The sequence below is a fragment of the Lissotriton helveticus genome, chromosome 5_1 (assembly GCF_964261635.1).
Source record: "Lissotriton helveticus chromosome 5_1, aLisHel1.1, whole genome shotgun sequence".
In the NCBI taxonomy this organism is placed as follows: domain Eukaryota; kingdom Metazoa; phylum Chordata; class Amphibia; order Caudata; family Salamandridae; genus Lissotriton; species Lissotriton helveticus.
In genome coordinates, this window is record NC_136065.1 from 749,395,336 (window position 1) to 749,416,396 (window position 21,061).

At 49.1% G+C, this 21,061-nt stretch overlaps 1 protein-coding gene across 4 annotated transcripts in view; it reads right to left on the bottom strand.

Moving 5' to 3' along the window:
- GBF1 (golgi brefeldin A resistant guanine nucleotide exchange factor 1) overlaps positions 1-21,061 on the bottom strand; it is a 2,365,494-nt gene that overhangs the window by 565,771 nt on the left and 1,778,662 nt on the right. For 2 of the 4 annotated variants that reach the window (XM_078643218.1, XM_078643217.1), the window contains exon 31: positions 17,157-17,317. In XM_078643218.1, the coding sequence (XP_078499344.1) occupies positions 17,157-17,317 (161 nt within the window). The remainder of the gene's footprint in view (positions 1-17,156; positions 17,318-21,061) is intronic. The other 2 variants (XM_078643220.1, XM_078643219.1) reach the window with 1 other exon arrangement.

The window sequence follows — 21,061 nt, forward strand, 5'->3', positions numbered from 1 at the left end:
TTGTACCCAGGTACTGAATTGGCACTGGGCCCTCTCCAAGTCCCTGTACCCAGGGAAGAGGTGCACCCAGAAGTCTCCCAGGGGCTGCAGCATGTATTATGCCACCCCTGGGCTGACTAACTAAACAGACACAACTGGCTGCTTGACAGCTGGGAGCAAGGTGGTGTAATCACCCCTTGCTTTAGATATAGTATACCTATATCGAACACCTAGAATGGGCACACAGATCTCCTATCAGTCACTCCTATGGCAGGCCTTAACAATCCTGAAGGCAGAGTGCTTGGAATGGTGTGAGATGGTGCTCTGGCATGAGCTGAGCCTGTCTGCGGCTTTCGGGATCTATCCCTTAGCCGTTTCCATGATAGCGTCAGACCATATACTCTTAAGTGCCTTATAACCCTCGCGGTTATGGTAACTTTGGTCTGACATTATCTAAACATGTCGTGTAAGGTGTCATACGCTTTGGAATACTACCCCCTCGCATGTTCTGGCGACGGGGGTAGCATTCCACCCCTCTAGAGGGAGAAGACATGTTGGTAGCTGTAACCCCGGTTAAAGTGAAAAATAAAGCAAAAACCTCCACAAAATGGATGCTGCCACCGAGACACCAGTCTGCCCTCCTGCTGCTGGGAGTCCTTCCAGCAAACGGAGGCCTGGACAAAGGGTTTCCTGTCAGGGGCGGTGCTAGCACCATCCCAGACAGGATTTTGTGTATCCCAGGTAGGCAGGGCTTTAGAGGAAGGTGACTGCAAGTGGCACCCCGGTGCTCACTGTGCATATGCCGGCTCAAACCAGTTCCTGGGGCACACCAGCCCCTGAGCTGGGGAGAGACCGGACAAAGGAGAGGGGTGTAACCACCCCCCACCTAGTCCCACCCATAGGGCAGGACTTAGTCGCGTGCCAGCCCCTTTTCTCAGGATAAAGGTAGGAGCAGGCCCCCTTCCAAATCAGATCATCTTTGAATCCTGAAACTACTTTCTACGAAAGGAACTCAAGACTTCGTCTCAAGATTTCTCCCTTGTGACTAAGGAGTAGTCACCCTGCAGCAGCAGGCACCACCTAAGTATCTTGCGGTTTGCTGAAACGTCCTTCCTCCGGAACCAGACTGCCCAGCTCGACGAGACCCGGACTCCCTGCCCTCTGTGACCTCAACCTGCCTCTACAGCACAGGTGAGACCCGTAGGTGCGACGAGACCAGAGGACCCGGCGATCATCAGAACCAGCACGACACTGAACCAGCACGACCACCGAGGGACCCTCGAGTGGGTGCACTGGGGTAAGAGAAGCCCCAACCCCAAGCAGCACGAGCACCGAAGCCCAGCCCCCCAGCATCCTCCAGATCTGCGTGGGGCCCTTTTGCCTCTGCGTTGCTTGCCACGTTGTCCGGTCACTTGCCCGTTGGCTAGTGACCCTCCAGACGACGTCCTACGTTTGTTTCACCGCTGGTCTAGCTCCTCTAGACTGGCCCTTGTCTCCTCTTGAAGGGGAACTTCCTCGGACCCTCCTGGTCCACTCCAGACGCCATTTTGTGTTGCCACGTGGGCTTGCCTTAGCCAAGGCTTGTTGCCTCCTTCAACGGATCCAGCATCGCCAGCAGCAGACATCCGACGTGGGACAGCTCGCAGACCTCCAGCCTGGTCGACATCAGCGCCCTGGTCCGTGTAGCAGCAGAATCCAGTGTCACCTCTTCACCTGGCTGAGTGACCTCGTCCGGTGCCATCCTGGTGCCCACCTAATCACTGGCTAGTGATTCAGAACTTGGTCCCCTCTGCTTACAGGTACTCTTCTTCAACTGATCCAGTCCTTGGATCAGCCCGGAACATCTTCACTGGTCGCCTGCCAGCAACTCTTACTTCAGGCTCCTGGTTCGTCAACGAGGTTTCCCGACGACACTTGAACCCTATGCAGCTGCAGCCCCTGGGCTAGGTAAACCGAGTACCACGGTGCTCCAGCGTAGATCCACTCTCTAAGTGTCTAGATCCACTTTCGTTTTTGACCTACCTAGTCGGGTTCACCCGAGAACACTAACTTTTGCATTTACTAGTACCCATAGACTTTGTCCCGCATTACGCGTGAGAGTTTCCACTCTGCACACGACGTCCCTAGGCCTCCTGCTTCTAATCCAAGGGTTCAGCATTGTAGGCCCAGCGTTTCTAAAGTCTCTGAGAGTAGCACTTACCTGCTAGTAATTTCGCATTCCACTTTTGTAGTATATGGTTTTTCGTGCCCCTCGGGCATTTGTGTAAATTGTGCGACTTTCAGTATTTCTTTAAGAGTTTTGTATTGTGCTTAGCTCCCTGACTCAAAGAGTTCAGCGTAGTCTTGATATAAATAAATATACTTTATTTTTATAACAACTTGTGTGGTGTCCTTTCACTTGGTGTTCAAGGGGTATATGTGATGGTAAAACAGCTGGCTTAACACGCCCTCTAGAGTTTAGCCTAAAGACTGCTCTTGTCCATGCTACTAGGATAGCTGGTCTATCAGGTTGACTTACAACCAATCATCAATAAGGGTCGTTTGGAATGATACATAGTGATCACTAGAACAGTGAGCACTGCATATCAGGCCAACTTCTCACAATGCATTTCAGGAATCCATTTACAACAGGGGACTTGAATAGAGAAGGCTGATCAGGAAGCCTTAGGAAGGCTGAAATGGCCGAAAGATAGCCCTTGATAGTGCCCAGAGCAGAGCCCTGCTGGGCCAAAGAAATATGAAAGAGAAGAACCTCTGAAAGAGGGGCAGAAAGGGGATCCACAGCCTTTGCTGTGCACCATGCCACAAATGTATTCCACCTGCAGGCGTATACCGTATTTGTGGAGGGATGCCTGGCTGCCAGAATGACATCACAGACTTCAGGAGGCAAGTCAAATGGCATCAACTGCCACCGCGCACATCTCCACGCATGGAGGTGGAGATTGGACAGGTTCGGATGGAGGACCGTCCCCTGCTGCTGCGACAGAAGGTCCTCCTGAAGAGGCAGTCGAATCGGGGGATCGATTGACATACTGAGTAGCTCGGGATACCAGTATATTCTTGCTCAGTCCGGAGCAACAAGGATGACTTGGGCCCGGTCCTGCTTGATCTTCAGCACTCTGGGTGGAAGTGGAATAGGCGGAAAGGCGTACAACAGACCGCAACTCCAGTCGCGACGAAAAGCGGCACCTAGCGAGTGCCGCCTTGGAAACTCCAATACGCAGAACTTATGACATTGCGCGTTCTCTTCGGTGGCAAATAGATCTAACCAAGGCTCTCCCCACTGCTGAAATAGACCTTGTGCCACGTCCGAGTTCAGACGACATTCGTGATCCATCATGCACCGGCGGCTGAGTTCGTCCACACTGGCGTTAAGGTAACCTGCCAGGTGTTGAAAAACCAAGGTAACGCCTTGATGTTCCAGCCATGTCCAGAGGCGCAGAGCACCTGACATAGGGTCCACGACCCCACCCCGCACTGTTTGTTGCAGTACCACATGGTGGTGGTGTTGTCCGTGAACACCTGCACTACACTTCCCCGGACAGAGGGAAGGAATGCCTTCAGTGCAAGTCGGATCGCCCGCAGCTCCAGAAGGTTAATGTGGAACTGGGACTCCGCCGGAGACCAGAGGACTCTGATCTGTGCCTCTCCCATGTGGCCACCCCATCCCAGGAGGGACGCATCCGTCACCACTGTGTGCTCCAGTTGGGGAAGGGAGAGGGATCTGCCATTGACCCAATCGCGATTCGTGAGCCACCACTGCAGCTGTCTCAGTGTCCTCCGAGATCAGGACATGGTCGGACAGAATGCCCTGATGCTCTGCCCACTGGAACGCCACCGTCGTAGAAATCGGCCTGCCTAGCAAGTCTGTGTTTTCAAGTCCACATCTGATGGAATAACCTGCAGCTTCCCGCCCCTCAGCAAGAGCCTGGGCGAGCCGTGCCTGGGCCTCCTCCGGACACTGGGGCAGCACTTCCGCCACCCAATCCCACAAAGAGTGGGTGCAACGGCCCAAAAGGCATGCGGTATTGATGGACCGCAACCCCAGACTAACTGAGGAGAACAGTTTCTTTCCAAACTGATCAAGCCTTTTGGATTCCCAATCCGGGGGAGCGGTCAGGAATGCGGTCTGGGATGTGGAGGCCTGAATCACCAGACTCTCGAGTGTGGGGTGTACGGACAGAAAGCAGGGGTCGCCCGGAGCCAGGCGGTGGCGTCGGGCCACGTTCCAATCCACAGGGGACACTGTGGAGGGCTTGGACCAAGTGTCCAACAGAACGTCCGTGAGGGCCTCATTAAATGGCAGCAGAGGCTCCGAAGAGCTTACTGGTGGCTGAAGCACCTCAGTGAGGAGATTAGTCCTCACGGCCGCAGCAGGGAGCTCAAGAGCCAAGGCCTTGGTTGCCCTGCACCACACCATACGTAGCACCCTCCACCGTAGCCAAGGAGGGAGGAGAGATGAAACCAGAGTCAGGGGATATATCAAGACCACTGGCATCCCCCAGCTCATCTGCCCAGTCCATGCTTAACTGGCACTGCTGTGCCAGAGGGTCCTCAGACCCCTTCCAGTCCTCCCCTTCATCCGTGTCCTGATAAACAGGCATAAAGGACGGAGTCGGGTCGTAGTTGTAGGGCTCATCCATCGACGCCAGGGACGGCGCCGCTCCGACGTCGGACACGGCCCGGGGCTGAAACCAGGGATGGCGGCGTCCGAGGATGTGGCGCCACCGGTGGAGTCGTGAGGTCAACTGGTGTCGACCGGGATCCAGGCCTTGATCCCACGGGGATTGCGGGGTCAGGGCCGAAGTCGACGATGGCGCCGGGACTGAAGCCTGCGGGGCCTAAAGGCACACCGGCACGCTCCAACGGCGGAAAATGAGTCCTCATGGCCACAAGGAAATCACAAATCTAGCCCGGTGTTGCAGAAAGTCCAGGGACCCGAGGGTATGGGACCGCCTGCGGAGCCGCGCGGGTGGTGCCACCCGAACTCTGGGCCGAGTCACGCGGCCGGCGAGGTTAGTCGGAAGAGCAGTGTCGCTTCTTCGACGACTTCTTAGAGTGCCTCGACTTACCTGAGTGCGAAGACTTTGATCCCGACGAGCGGTGATGACTGCGGCTCCGCGACCGATCCCTCGACGTCCTCCACGACCGGGAACTCGAGCGACGCGGAGCCGACTGTCGGATCTCAAGGAGCTTGCGGGACCGCTCCCGCCTAGCCTTCGAGGTCAAGGCCTGACAGTCAGGGCACGACTTGTCGTCGTGGTCTGCGCCTTGACAGTAGAGACACCGGCGGCGAGGGTCGGTAACCGACATCAGTCGGTGACAGGCGTCACACGGCTTGAACCAGGGCATCCCTACTGGCACCAGGAGTCGAAGTCAACTCAAAAAGAGATAGTCTAAAAGACCAAAAAGTTAGTAAAAAAAATTACTAGAGTCCTAGCTCTTTCTGGATCTGCGCTTTCTGGCGCGGAAAAAAGAAGAACTGACCTCAGCGCGGGAGGGCAGCGTCTAAGTACTCCAGCGACGTCATCCCGGCGATCAGGACGCCGACGACGGACGCGGAGCCACGGACGACGCCTACCGACACGCAGGGGTACTGCTGACGGAAACTTTCCGGATCCACTCTGACGCCTGGGGGTAATTCTAAGGTAAGGAATCTAACACTAACGTGTTTCTTTCAGATTTGTTCTGCAGCTGTGCAAACTCTATAAGCCTCGGAGAATTGCCAGTACTTAAAAAAAACAGCCAGCATCTCCTGTGGAGTGGAAAAGCCACTCCCCTGCATCCTGTAGGCACCAACTATGACATGTGGTTCCAATAGGCTGCTGACTACCAAAGCAATAGCCACTCAGGAGGAGGTCAGCCAACTCAGAGGTGAAATCCGTCTCCATGCCAAGTTTGGAGATGGCAGGATCCCTATGAGCCTCCCTGAACCAATACCAGGTGTACCAAACCCCTTGCCAGGACCAACGCTTGTTAATAGTCCAATCGAGAATCCAATAATCCAAAGACCGACCGGCCAACAAGGGACGTCCGCTCCGCAAAGGTAATTACTGAGAGTGGCCCAGATGTCCTGATGTGTCCCTCTTTGCAGGTCCAGACTGTGAGAAGTTGGCCTGATATATGATGCTCACTAGTTCTAGTGATCACCTTGTATCAGTCCAAACAACCCTTATGGTGATTGGTTGTAAGTCAACCTTATAGACCAGCTATCCTAATGGTAGCATGGACAAAGCAGTCTGAGGCTAAACTCTTTTGGCATGTGAAGCCAGCTGTTTTACCACATATAACCCCTTGAATACCAGATGAAAGGACACCACACAGGTTGTTATAAAAAATAAACAGTTTATTTATTAATAACAAACACCTCTGAACTCTTTATGAGATCAGAGGGCTAAGCACATGACAATCTCTTAGGAAAAATACGATAAGTTGCACAAAATTACAAGGGTGCCCTAGGGGCACGGCAAACCATATACTAAGTAAATGGTATAAGGAAATCGATAGAAGGAATGGAGCTGTCCAGAGGCTGTAGGATCGCTGGGACTACGCTATCCTAACTTTAGGTAAGTAATAGGAGGCCCACGGGACGCGTGTGCAGAGTGTGAACTTACACGCGAGATGCGTAGCAACGTCTATGGACAGTACAGTTCAAGAAAAAGGTGAGTACGGACAACCCTGACTGATTAGGACTACAACGACTGTGAATCTGGACACTAGGAGAGTCAAGCTACCCTTGAGCACCGAAATGCTCTTGTTACCTCACCCACGGGCTGCGGGTGCATAGGTGCGAAGTCGTGTCGGGTTTCTGCATTGAAGTCTATGGAGCCTGGAAGAAAAGATGCTGCAGGCGATCAGGAGGAAGATGTCCGGTGCGATCCACGGGTGGATCGAGGAAGAAGAGGACCTGAAAGCAGAGGGGACAGTGTTCAAAGTCACTAGCCAGTGACCGGTGTGGAACCAGGAAGGAACCAGATGCTGTCGTCGCGATCAGGTGAAGAGTGGACGCTTGTCTCTGCAGCCACGTGGACCAGGAGGTGTCTTCGACGACCAGGATGGAGGCACGAGCTGTCCCACGCAGGCTCTCGCTGTCGGCGGTGTCGGATCCGGATTTTGAGTCAACAGGCCTTGGCAAAGGCAACCCACGCGGTGAGTGGAAACGGCGTCTGGAGTGGACCAGGAGGGTCCGGGTGCTCCTCTTTCGGAAGGGAGCAACGACCAGTCTGGAGCAACCAGACCAACAGTGAAGATTTCAAGGTTCGTCGTCTAGGAGGTCACAAGCCAGCCGGCAAGTGACCAGACAACGCGTCGAGCAGCAAACAGGCAGAAGGGCCCCACGCAGATCTTGTGGAAGCTGGAGGGCTGATCTTCGGTGCAGGAGCTGCTCGGGGCTGGGGCTTCTCAATCCCCAAAGCACTTGGTCGAGTTTACCTCGGGAGTCGTGCTGGAAGCGAAGTGCAGTTTCTTTCAAGATGGCCGGTCCCATGTGTCTCGTCGCACCCACGGATCTCAGCTGTGCTGCAGATGTGAGTTGAGGTCGGAGAGGTCTGGGAATCCGGGTCTCGTCAAACTCTGAAGTCTGGATCCTCAAGGGAAGACGACAAAGTGAAGCCGCTGGACGCTTGATGGTGCCTGCAGTTGCAGGGTGGACACTCCTTGCCCACAAGGGAGATTTCTTCAGTCTTTTGTGGAGCAGAACGTCGAAGTCCAGAGTTTCTTCTTGTAGAGTAGTTCAGGATTAATCTAATTTGGAATGGGACCAGCTCCTACCTTTATCCTGCTAAAGGGGGCTGTACTGGTGACTAGGTCACTCCCCTGGGTGGGACCAGGAAGGGGGGTGGTTACACCCCCTATCATTTGTCCGGTTTCGCGCCAGAGCTGGGGCTGGAGTGCCGCAGCAACTGGTTTGTACCGGTGTATGCACAGGGCACCTTGTGTGCCCCAGGCATGTCTCATTCCTTTGAGGCCTCCCTACCTCAATACAAAAAAATCCTGTCTGGAGTGGTGCTAGCACCTCCCAATGCAGGAAACCCTTTGTCCAGGCCTCCCTCGCTGGAAGGACTCCCAGCAGCAGGAGGTCAGACTTGTGTCTGTGGTGGCAGCATCCATTTTGTGATGCTGAGCCTTCGTTTAACTTTAACGGGGGTTCACAGTTACATACATGTCGTGTCCCTGTAGAAGGGTGGAATGCTACCCTGGTCGCCAGAATTGGCGAGGGGGTAGTATTCCAATTCGTATGACACCTTACTCGACATGTTTTGATAATGTTATACCAGAGTTAGCATTTAACCGCGAGGATTATAATGCACTTAAGAGTATATGGTATAGCAGTATCATGGAACAGCTATAAGGACTTGGTTCCGCAAGCTGCAGACAGGCTCAGCTCATGCCAGAGCACTATCTCACATAATTCCAAGCACTCTGCCTTAAGGATTGATAAGGCCTGCCATATGAGTGACTGATAGGAATATATGTGTCCATTTTAGGGTTAGATATAGGTATACTATATCTATAGCAAAGGCTGATTACACCACCTTGCCCCAGCTGTCTTACCAGCCAGTTGTGTCTGTTTAGAGGGCCAGCCAGGGGTGGCATAATACATGCTTCAGCCCCTGGTAGGCCTTGGGTACACATATGCCCTGGGTACCTAAGGTACACTGTACAGGGACTGATAAGGTGGCCCAGTACCAATTGGTAAATGCACCTAAAGTACATGGATGTCAATTTAGAGAGAGAACAGCTAGGCTGTGGGTCTGATTAGCAGGCCCACAGCCAGGGAAAGTCTTAAACCAGTGAAGCAAAAAGCAAAAATCTGGGGTGACCATAGGATTGCAGACCCCACTCTCCTACACAGACCTAGAACTGTGAGCGCCCACAACGAACAAGGGTCAGCTGACCACAACCCTCTGCACCGGAGCTTCTGGCCCGGGTCCACAAACATCAAATGCTCCCTCTTGCTTCCTGGTCAGTCACAAACTAAGCACCCTGTTGGGAGCTCTTGAATATTTCCCCCTTACAGAATTTTCCAGGTGAACTCCCTCTCTGCTAACAATGCAGCGCACACGGCTACCAACCCGTTGCACACCTCTGCACCCGGACACACCAGGGCAGGTAAAATCGAACTTCTGGTGGAACTTGGGATCTCGGCCCTCTAAATCCTTACAACATTAAGGGACCCTCGAAATCTTACTGCAAATACTTGTATGCAGTATATATTCTTCTGTTAAAAGTAATAACTTGAAAAGTACTTATCAATTATTTTTCTAACTTGGTGCGGATCTCCTTCTTGAGTGTGTCAATCATTAATTGACTCTGTGTATGCAACAAATGCCTAACATTCCCATTTGATAAGCCTAAGGTTGCTCAACACTACCACAAATAGCCCACCTTGGGATTGTTAAAGCATGCCCCTGTCCACTTATAAGGGTTATCTGGACTCTTTACATAGTATACCTCTTTTCGGTATACTATATAAAGAGCCAGCTTCTTACAGGTTCAGCAAAGGCTGTGGCAAATGAAGATCTACATACGGTCAAGGTCGAGTCAAAGATGACTCTGAGCTGGTTACCCCAATTATTTGTGGGACATCCTTAGTTGCTGATTAAGATGCTCAAGAAGATGCACATTTTGACACCGATTCCAATGCCGACACAGAACGCAAAATGTGTTAAAGGGCTCAGATGGCACTGAGGGCGAACCTGCCAGCAGCAACCCAACCTGGAGTCGCTGTAGATCCTTGGGGCACAAAGGCACACCAGAAGGAGCCTGAAGCATGCCAAAGATGTGCAGCATGGCCTCACAAAAGCAGGCCTGGGCGTAGTTTCCCTACGTGGAACTCCGTCAAGTGACTAAAAAACTTCACGGTAATCCGTAATTGGGGGAATGCAGTGCGAACTGCCGTTCGCACTGATCTTCCTGCCTCTTGGGTAGAAATTCTACCTGAGCGGAAGCACGCCCTTGCCAACTTACCATCCGTGAGCGGGGATAAAACTCAGCTGCACTACACGGAGCGGAGTTTCTGCACTCCGCGAGCTCTGCAGTGCGCGGAGTGCAGAAAACTCTGAAACGGAGTTCACCGCCCAGGCCTACATGAAAGAACTCTACTTGCTGCAGAGTCATCAATGGACCTGGAAATTCGGAGTGCATTGGGAAAGAGGGTGGAATCTGCTCCTCAACAGTACAGGAGTGAAACCTGGATACATGGTGACACACTTGCACCTTCTCTGGAGATAGACAGTTGCGGGAAGGGGTGGGTCTTACTTGCCATTCTTGTGTTTGTTTTTCGACTTCGGCTTCGAGAAAGAGCTGCCTTTGGAATGAGTTTGAGTCCTCAATGTCGTCTTTGGGCTGGAGTAGGACTGGAACAGAGCTTTCTGGTGTTTCACCATGTAAAGCTTTCCTTCACACTCACCGATGGCCATAGTGCTCATCTTTGAGAAGTTGCCACAGGCCTTGCAGTTCTGTGAAGAACCTAAATATCAGTGGCACACCTCGTGGAGATGTGTCACAGACCACACTTTGTACCAGAATTGAGCCCTGTCATTTTAGGAGATACCATCTATTGCACATTGAAAACATTTTTGAGAAAAAATGTCTTTCTGAGGGAAGAAAGGAGGTGAGGAACTCTGGATTGAAAGAAAGGAATGGACATCAGTGTGCTTGGTTAGGGCATATATGGCTCCGTTTATTCTGGAGTAGAATGGCATTGACGCAGAGTCACATGGCATTACCAAACAGAATGCAGGAGCACTGTTTTTGAGTTTTCTGGATCCAGTCTGGTGCCTTGGTGGGAATTTAAAAGGTGAAAATTCTGCTGTTAGAAATATGCACCACTTATTTTACCTAAGAGCACCCATGACAAATATGTTCCTTCTTTGTAACCATCAGTATATGGCCTGGGCAACTTTCAAACACTCATATGCATTTTTAAATATATTACCCACTATATAAATGCGTAATTGCGCAAACTTACTAGCCAATGTATTTGAGATCCTCCAACATATATAAGCTCTTCCTTCTTCAGCAAATAAAAGGAGTTGCAGTTTTGATCTGCTAGGGATTGATTGTTCCACTGTACAGATTACCAGGCTAGGAGAAATCAATCTCTGTTTGCAAAAGGAAGGCTCACAAGTTAAATTTACTTCCTCACTTGACAAGCAGTGTAGGTTGCCCCACGAGTATCTTAGACTCCCATCTGCACTTTGGCATAAAGAGAAAAAAGCCCCAAAAATGGATAGGGCACTAAAAAGAAACTGCTATGGTGGAGTTAACCAACGATTCCCAGACTGGTCACTGTGGTCATTCTAAAATGCATGTGGAACTATAAAAGAATGTTGATAATGATGGACAGGACTTCTACCCTTTATGGTAGAGTTACTCCTAAATCCATTAGATCTTTCAAATTGTCAATATGTTTTGATTCTGTCAATGCGGGACAGGAAACTTTTTTCATATTTTAAAAACATAAATAAAGGGCTCTTGATGACAGATACGGGCTTCCGATTCACACTGACGGGAAGAAAAAAAAAGAACACCAATTTGCACAATGATAATGAAGTACGCAATGGGCGGTGGTGACGGAAGCACAGAGCTCTGTTTTAACACCAACGCATCAGATTCCAGACCTATTACAAGGTGGCTGGTAACCACAATGGGGCAACGGGAAAGAGAAAGGGTAAAACACTATAGTACAAACAAAAGTAATAACCACAGGTCAGGAATATACTCTGTGCTCTTTAATGCACAAAACAACCTTAATTAGGGGACAACATGTAACAATGATTAACACCTGAGCTTTCTCCAGGATTGTGGATCAAATGTTTTTTTGCTCTCCCTCCACACAATAATACGGGTGAGGAGACCTTTACATCACAAAAGATGCTTGATTGGACAAAATCGCTCACATCAAACCGCACTTTCTGAACTCTGAGTAGGATAGATGAACAAGTTACTTACCTTTAGTAACATCGTTTCTGGTAGAAACTTCCTGGCATCAGATTTCTTACCTTAGACTATCTCCAGGTGTTAGACTGGATCAAGAAGATTTTTGAGTAGTATCCCTGCGTATCAGTAGATGGCATGGTTCCGCCTAGCATCGTCAGTGTCGTCCATGCCGAAAGTGACATGTACGGTACTTATATAGGCGCCACCTCAACGAGCTGATGTCAGTTACTGTCATGACTTGCCACGCTAGGAGCATGGAATTATGATAACTCACCGCTGGTGTGCTAAGCTAGGGTCCTCAAAAAAGGGTTAGAACCTTTTACTCTAAACTATGCTTGCAGAGTGGGGAGGATCATAAGGAATCTATGGCTAAATAGAGTCTCCATCAGATAAGACGTTATCGATGGTAAGTAACTTGTTCATCTGACAAACACTTCGAGCCACAGGTTCCTTAGCTTAGCATAAATACCAAAGCAATACCCCCACCCCCACCCCGAGATCATGCCGCAATATGGATTACACTACATACGCCGAATGGGCACAAGTGACTGCCATGTCAGACCTGACTGTCCAGGCAATAGTGCTTAATAAACATGTATAATTAAGTCTACGTTGCTTCCTGATGGATATCCAGGACAGGAAATCCTTGAGCAAATGCAGTGGTTGCATCCTTGGCTCTGGTAGAATGAGCTTGCAAGCCTTCAGGAGGTTGTCTTTTGACCAATGTGTAGCAGATCTTGATGCATTATCCATCGTAAGATGGTTAGCTTCTGCACTGCCTTCCCTTTCTTGGCTCTTACGTACCCCAAAAAGAGTTGATCGTCCACACGGATCTCCTTTGTACGGTCAAAGTAGAACAACAATGTTATTTTTGGGTTCAGCTGACAGAGTCTCTCCTTTTCTTTAGAGGGGTGAGGCGGAGCATATAAGGTATACAAAGTGATGGATTGGCCTAAGCGAAAGGAAATTACCACATTCTGTAAAAAGGATGCTCGAGTCCAAAAGACCAGCTTGAACTCACTCAGCTTCAGGGCACATGTTATAGCCACCAGAAAGGCATCTGAGTGGACAGTTGTGGAACAGCTCAAAGGGAAGGCATATACAAAACGCAAGAGCTTGATTCAAATACCACTGAGGCATAGCAAAAGGTGCTGGTGGAAATGTATGTTGGAGGCCTTTTAAGAATCGAAGTACAATAGAGGATTTAAAGAGGGATGGCTGAACACCAGAAAATGCTGAAAATGCACAAAGATAACACTTCAACATGTCCAAAGCAAAGCCCTACTAGGCTAAGGAAAGTCTAAATAGAAGAACTTTGGAAAGGAGAGCAGACAAAGGGTCAACATGTTGGTCTCTACACAATATAAAACTGCATGGGTCGGGCGAACCTGTGCCTTGTATGTGTGCACCTTCTTTGAAACACAATGTTTCTTGTCTCAAATACTCCTTGTTCCAACAAATAATTGTCCGCACCATGTGTAGAGGGAGTGTTAAATCTTGAGCATTTATTGGGTGAAATGATCACGTGAAGAAGGTGCACGCTTGACTGTGGTCTCGCATCACGTGCAGGGTGAGTGGGAGAGAACGCGTGATGATTGGCTGATGTTGAGCGTTTAAACTAGGAATACGGAAGTATTGTTTAGACAACTTTTGCCAGGCTCGACCTGCAGCAGAACATTAGAATTACAAAGCTTGGAAGTAAGTGACATGAGGGTAGATAGGGAAGCCACAAGGGAAGGCTAATAGCAGAGAGGCCGGTCAAGGTTATAGAACGGGAGTAATGAGAGTAGGAGGTCATGGCGAAATCGACTTTGTGGATGAAATCAATGATATAGCAGAGTCTGATCTGGTTTTCTTGTATTTTCCTTTTAGACCCCTGAAAAAGGGTCTGTGTTTAACCCGAAATGCATTGGGTTTTATTAAAAGCAGTTCTTCAGAACGATGGAATTTTTAATGAATTAATGAATTATGACTTAGTTGAAAAAAGAATAAACTTATGAAGTAACTATTCATCAACAAGTATCTGAATTATTTTTTGGAACAAGGAGTATTCGAGATAAGAAACACTGTGTTTCAAGCAAGGTGCACACATCCACGGGACAGGTTCGCCCGACCCATGCAGTTTTATACGATATAGGGTACTTTCAGACACAGTGCAATGGATGGAGTAGCACACAATAAAAGTGTAAAGCTTGATAACAGTGTTGGACACAGAGTGCACGGAGAAACAAAGCTGTGATTATACCTGGGTCTCTACACAATGCTATAAACCTGCTCCAATGGCAGGCTTATATCCACTTCATGGAGGGCCGCCTGACTTCCAAGGTAACAGTGCAGACTTTAGGACAAGCCAGCCACTGGACACTGAAGATTGATTTTGTGCGAACCGGGAGCTGCGGAGGGGAGCGCACAGCGACGTGATCAGTGTGGGAATTACAAGTAAACCTCCAAAAGGCAAGAACAGTGTGAGTGTGGGTACTCCTGGACCATGGTGGGTAAGATCCCTTTGGGTATAGACCCGTGGCTGTGTCCGGTTGCAATTGGGGCTGCAGTGTGAGTGGAGGGCCACGTTGGAACACTTGGAGGCGCCCGCAGCCCACTGAAATGCTGTCCATCCACATTGACTGGCACTCTCCTGACAACTGATTGGGCAGCACAGGCTGGGCTCTTGGCTGCAAGTTGGTGTACTCACTCTGTGGCTGCAGTTGGGGCTATGCAGACTTCCACAGGTCTCCGTCACTCGTTTGGGAACTGGTGACAGAGACTCATCTCTGAGACGCGCAGGTGCGATCGCAGATCTTATCGGCCGGCTTAAGGCTGACACATACTTACAGATGCCAGCGCCTATTCACGCCTGTTAGGCGCTTATTGTCAATCTACAGCCCATATCAACAATATAGCCTAGGGCGGCCACATACTTGATGGCGCCGGTGCGGGGGCCCGAGGCACTGGAGCTGCTGCAAGACTCAGGAGTGGCCGTACTTTACCCCCAATCTCCCTAACTAATGTCGCCTGGCCTCCACATCTTAAAGACTTCCCCCTGGGACCCTTTTCAAATAATTTCAGACAAAAATCGTAATGAGGGCCCCATAGATAGTGTGGCAGCCGACCTACCAGAGTTGGCCGATGCCCGGTGGAGCTAGCTAGGTCGCTATAGAGAAGATGGTCTGTGGATCATGTCCTCGGCCATCACCTACCCAGCAGGACATTCAACAGACTTTCCTTCGTCTCTCTGATGTGTCTCCTTCCTCCCCAGCCTTCTGACAAATCAGCCGGCTTGTTTGACTTTCACTTGGTCTTTTTGGTTCTCCTGAATTACTTTACCGCTTGCCGGTCTTTCCTGACCTAATCTTCATTCCAACCCCATTTTACTCTTCCCCTCTTCCTTTTAAACCCCATAGGTTGTGTGTATATATTAAGCTATGCTCTAGTAACTCATGTTGCTGTGTAACACTCCTGTAACTGGCGTAATTTTTTTACTTGCTAATCCTCATGTGAAGCGCTCCGATACCTCTGGGTCTAGCCTGCACTATATAAAACTCTGCAAATAAATAAATTAGGCAGAAGGCTGAAAGCTGTTGACTGTCGTCTCGCAATCTCCATGTATGAAGACAAAGCAATTGGTTTAGACGTAGAACGCTGACCTGTTGCTCCAACAGAAGATAGTCCAGAAGATGCAGCCTGATCGGAGGACCAGTGCTCATGCTCAACAACTGTGGATACCAGATTCTCCATGCCCAATCTAGTTTCCCAAGAATAACTTGGGCACGGTCGTTCCTTACCTTATTGGGAACTCTGTTTAGGAGATGCACTGGCCAAAATGCATACAGAAGGCCGGAGCTCCACTCAAGATGAAAAGAGTCTCCGAGCGAGCTCAGCCTTGAGAACTCCAGTATGCAAAACTGCTGACAGCGAGCGTTCTCAGCAGAGACGGACAGATCTAACCAAGGATCTCCCCACTCCTGGAAGAGAATGTGCACCACCTAAAGATGGAAATGCCATTTGCAATCCACTAGGCATCAACGGTTGTGTTAACGCATTGTGGCATTCAGAAAGCCCGCCTGGTGTTGAACCACTAGGGATATGCCCTGATGTTCTAGCCATGTCAAGTGGCGCAAGATCTCTTGACAAATGGTCCACAACCCCACCCACCTTGTTTGTTGCAGTACCACATGGCGGTGGTGTTACAGGTAAACATCTGTACCAGCCCTACCTTAATTGAAGGAATAAAAGTTCACATGTAAGTGGATCACCCAAAGCTCCAACATGTTGATATGGAGCCCGGATTCCCCTAAGACCAGAGTCCTCTGATCTCCACCTCTACCAGATGGCCGCAAAAGGCCAGGAGTGACACATTTGTCACTACAGTTAGCGTTGGTTGATGAAAGTAGAGGGGTCTACCACTGATCAGCTATTGGTTTGTTAACCACCACTGCAGGTCTTGTGCAGTTCCCTTTGAGATCTGGACCATGTAAGAGAGATTCTCTGATCCTGTGTCCACTGGAACTTCAGATCCCACTACAGAGCCCGCATAGGCCAATGGGCATGTGTCGTAAGCAGGATGCAGGTGGCCATGAGGTCAGGCACTCTCAGAGTCAGTCTCATAGAAATCTAGGACAGAGGCTGACACGTCAAGATCATAGCTTGAATATCATGTACTCGCCGATCGGGAGGATAATCCCAAAACTGCACGGTGTCCTAAATGGCTCTGATGAAGGAGAGCATCTGAGAGGGAGTCAACTGTGACTTCAGCAACTCACTGCTGACACGAAGCCGAACACCACCACCAACCAGAGAGCATGGGTACTGCTTGAAAATTTCCAGATCCAGTCTGACGCCTGGGGAATATTTTAAGGGAAGGAACTGATGGCTAGACTTCTCTATCAGATTCACATTCTTAAACTAGGGTACCTATGCCTACCTTAAACAGTGCATGTGCTTTATTAGGCTACTATAAACCTAATTAATTTAAAAATATTGGCCAAAAAGGTATCAAACGTTGTGATGGAAAAGGCGTTTTCTCAGATTACGCACATACCATAATATTAATGCAAATTAAAGGACATTTCAAGGTCTATGACTGCTTGCAACATTGATTGAGAGCTGTATATGTTGAGGACCAGTGAGCAGATAACCATCATTAACTTAAGTCTTTCTTTCATCTTTCATTCATCAAAATATAATAACAAAGTCAGCTGCAACATGTATAAATACATTTACTGTACTGTTCTCACCACCAACCAACCGCTGCTCATAATGTCCATGTCAGTCACTGAACGGTGCACCTTGGATGGTTTGTTGTGATCTGTGTAAACTTCAGAGTCCGAGGTGTAACCACGTTCCGTGCTCACATTGCTGCTATGGTAGGAGAAGATCTCACTATCCGACTGAGCACCTAACATTTTTAAAACCAGGAAAAACAATACAGTTTAAGTCAATGGGTGCACCATAATACTCAGTAAAAAGGCATGACCCACTGAACATCATTTGCATTTATCTAGCTCATTGCATTGCAATCATACAGTATATAAATTAATAAAGTGATATTAACACAGCATCCTTATATTTTCTACCTATGAAAAATATTAAGCACATTTTGGAGCTAATTTAGACTTTAGTAACCATTTAGAGATGTCCATCACTGCAGGAGACGTATCTTGAATTGATGGAAACCGCCGCCAGGCAGGTCCCTGTCAGCACATTGAAAGTGTGCGTGAAGCTCAATCAACACGGCGGTGAAGTATGGCACATTTTCAAAATGTTAAAAAAAAAAAATACCAAGGTAAGAAGGATTTTCCTTTTAAAAATGAGAGAGCCTGGAGACCCCCTGTGAGAAGTTGGCCTGATATATAGTGCTCACTATTCTAGTGATCACTGTGTAACATATCAAACAACCCTTATTGATGATTGGTTGTAAGTCAACCTTTCAGACCAGCTATCCTAGTAGCATCGACACGAGCAGTCTTCAGGCTAAACTCTAGAGGGCGTGTTAAGCCAGCTGTTTTACCATCACATATACCCCTTGAACACCAAGTGAAAGGACACCACACAAGTTGTTATGAAAATAAAGGATATTTATTTATAACAAGTCTACCCTGAACTCTTTATGAGTCAGGGAGCTAAGCACAATACAAAACTCTTACGAAAATATTTTAAGTTGCACAAATTACACAAATGCCCGAGGGGCCCGAAAAACCATATACTACAAAAGTGGAATGCGAAATATTAGCAGGTAAGTAACAGGATCCAGAGGCTTCAGGATCGCTAGGACTACACTACTGAACCCTAAGGTTAGGAGCAGGAGGCCTAGGGAGATCGGGTGCAGAGTGTGCACTCTCACGCGGGATGCGGGACAAAGTCTATGGATGCCAGATCTCGTAAAGTTAGTGTTATCGGACGAATCCGAATAGTTAGGCTGAAAACGAAAAAGGATCTGGACACTTAGATAGTGAACCTATGTTGGAGCACCGAAATGCTCGAGTTACCTAGCCCAGGGGCTGCAGCTGCATAGGGTTCAAAAGACGTCGGGAATCCTCGTTACAGTCTATGGAGCCTGAAAGAAGAAGTTGCTGGCAGGCGACCAGTGATGAAGTTCGATGGGATCCAAGCCTGGATCGGAGTTGAAGATGACCTGAAAGCAGAGGGGACTCAGTTCTTGATCACTAGCCAGTGATCAGATGGGCACCAGGATGGCACCGGATGAAGTCACCTATACCAGGTGAGTGGGCGACGCTGGGCTCTGCAGTCTCTCGGACCAGGAGGCGTTGTCGGCGACCAGGATGGAGGGGCGAGCTGTCCCACGAAGGTGTCTGCTGTCGGCGCTGCTGAAACCAGGATTGGAGCAACAAGCCTTGGCAAAGTCAAGCCCACGCGGTGGACTCAAGATGGCGTCTGGAGTGGACCAGGAGGGTCCAGGGTGCTCCTCTGTTGGAGGGGTGCAAGGGCCAGTCTGGAGCAACCAGACCAGCGATGGAAGTGTCGTGGTTCGTCGTCAGGAGGGCCACAAGCCAGCAGGCAAGTAGCCGGACAACGCGGTGAGCAGCAAAGAGCAAAAGGGCCCCATGCAGATCTCGTGGAGGCTGGGGGGCTGGACTTCGGTGCTGGAGCTGCCCAGGGTTAGGGCTTCTCAAACCCTAGTGCACTTACTCGAGGGTCTCTCGGGGGTTGAGCTGGAGAAGCGTCGTGCAGGTCTTGAAGATGGCCGGTCCCACGGGTCTCGTCACACCCACGAATCTCAGCTGGGCTGGATGATGTAGGTAGAGGTCAGAGATGGAGGGAAAACCGGGTCTCGTCGAGCTGGGCAGTCTTGATCCGGAGGATGGACTTCAGCAAACCGCAAGAGCTTCGATGGTGCCTGCTGGTGCAGGGTGGCTACTCCTTAGCCACAAGGGAGAGTCTTCAGAAGAGTCAAGAGTTCCTTTCGTGGAAAGTAGTTTCAAGATTCAGAATTATCTAATTTGGGAAGGGGGCCTGCTCCTACCTTTATACTAAGAAAAGGGGCTGGCACGCGACTAGGTCCTGCCCTAGGGGTGGGACCAAGAGGGGGGTGGTTACACCCCTCTCCTTTGTCCGGTCTTCCCCCAGCTCAGGGGCTGGTGTACCCCAGGAACTGGTTTGAGCCGGCATATGCACAGTGAGCACCGGGGTGCCACTTGCAGTCACCTTCCTTTCAGCCCTGCCTACCTGGGATACACAAAATCCTGTCTGGGATGGTGCTAGCACCGCCCCTGACAGGAAACCCTTTGTCCAGGCCTCCGTTGCTGGAAGGACTCCCAGCAGCAGGAGGGCAGACTTGTGTCTCGGTGGCAGCATCCATTTTGTGGAGCTGAGGCTATGTCTGACTTTAACCGGGGTTCACAGTTACATACATGTCGTGTCCCTCTAGAAGGGTGGAATGCTAACCCCGTCGCCAGAATTGGCGAGGGGTTAGTATTCCAATTCGTATGACACCTTACTCGACATGTTTTGATAAAGCTATACCAAAGTTAGCATTTAACCGCGAGGATTATAATGCACTTAAGAGTATATGGTATAGCGTTATCATGGAACAGCTATTTGGACTTGGTTCCGCAAGCTGCAAACGGGCTCAGCTCATGCCAGAGCACCATCTCACATAACTCCAAGCACTCTGCCTTCAGGATTGATAAGGCCTGCCATAGGAGTGACTGATAGGAATATATGTGTCCATTTTAGGGTTAGATACAGGAATACTATATCTAAAGCAAAGGGTGTTTACACCACCTTGCCCCAGCTGTCGTGCAGCCAGTTGTGTCTGTTTGGGTGGCCAGCCAGGGGTGGCATAATACATGCTTCAGCCCCTGGTAGGCCCTGGGTACACCTATGCCCTGGATACCTAAGGTATGCTGTACAGGGACTGATAAGGTGGCCCAGTACCAATTGGTAAGATGCACCTAAGGTACATGTAGGCTGTGGGGTTTTAGGTTTAAACCTATAATAACTGATAAAACCCCACTGAAAGAAAAATAGCCCTCACCGGTGAAAACATATAAACACTGAAAAAACACCTCGACAATCACAAACTAAATGCCATTCAAAGAAAGGAAAAAGAGAAAGACATTTTTTTCTTCCTGAAGGGGTCAATACAATGTAACTTTGTTATACAAGCTAGCAGTAAGAAAGACTGACTCTGCTTGAGTTTTGTTCTTTAGGGATGCCACTAAAATATTGTTTCTTCTTCCTTTTACTTTTTTCAGTTTTGTGGCCTTTGGTCTAAAGATGCAGGGTTTAGTTTCATGTTTTATGTCTAGTTTAAGTATTTTATAAACTATAGAGATTCAGGAAATATCAAACTCATATTTGATATTTTGGCTGCATTTGATTCTTTCAGCGATAGGTAAAATGGCTAGTTTCATAAACATCTTTCCTAATATGTGTCATCAAATTTACCCACAGAGAATGGGTTTAAACCCTTAATATATCAGAACATAGTTTCTGTTGGGTCAGTATTGATAGTAGGTGAATTGCCAACACCTCAGGTTTTAAACAGTCAATGCAAGGTATAGTGACAAGTATATAAATCACCAAGCATCTGGGATAGTGGTGAAAACATGACACTAGACTTTTCGAAAACATGGAAAGCAGTGTCATGCTCTGCAAAAAAGGTTCTTTCCAAGTTCAA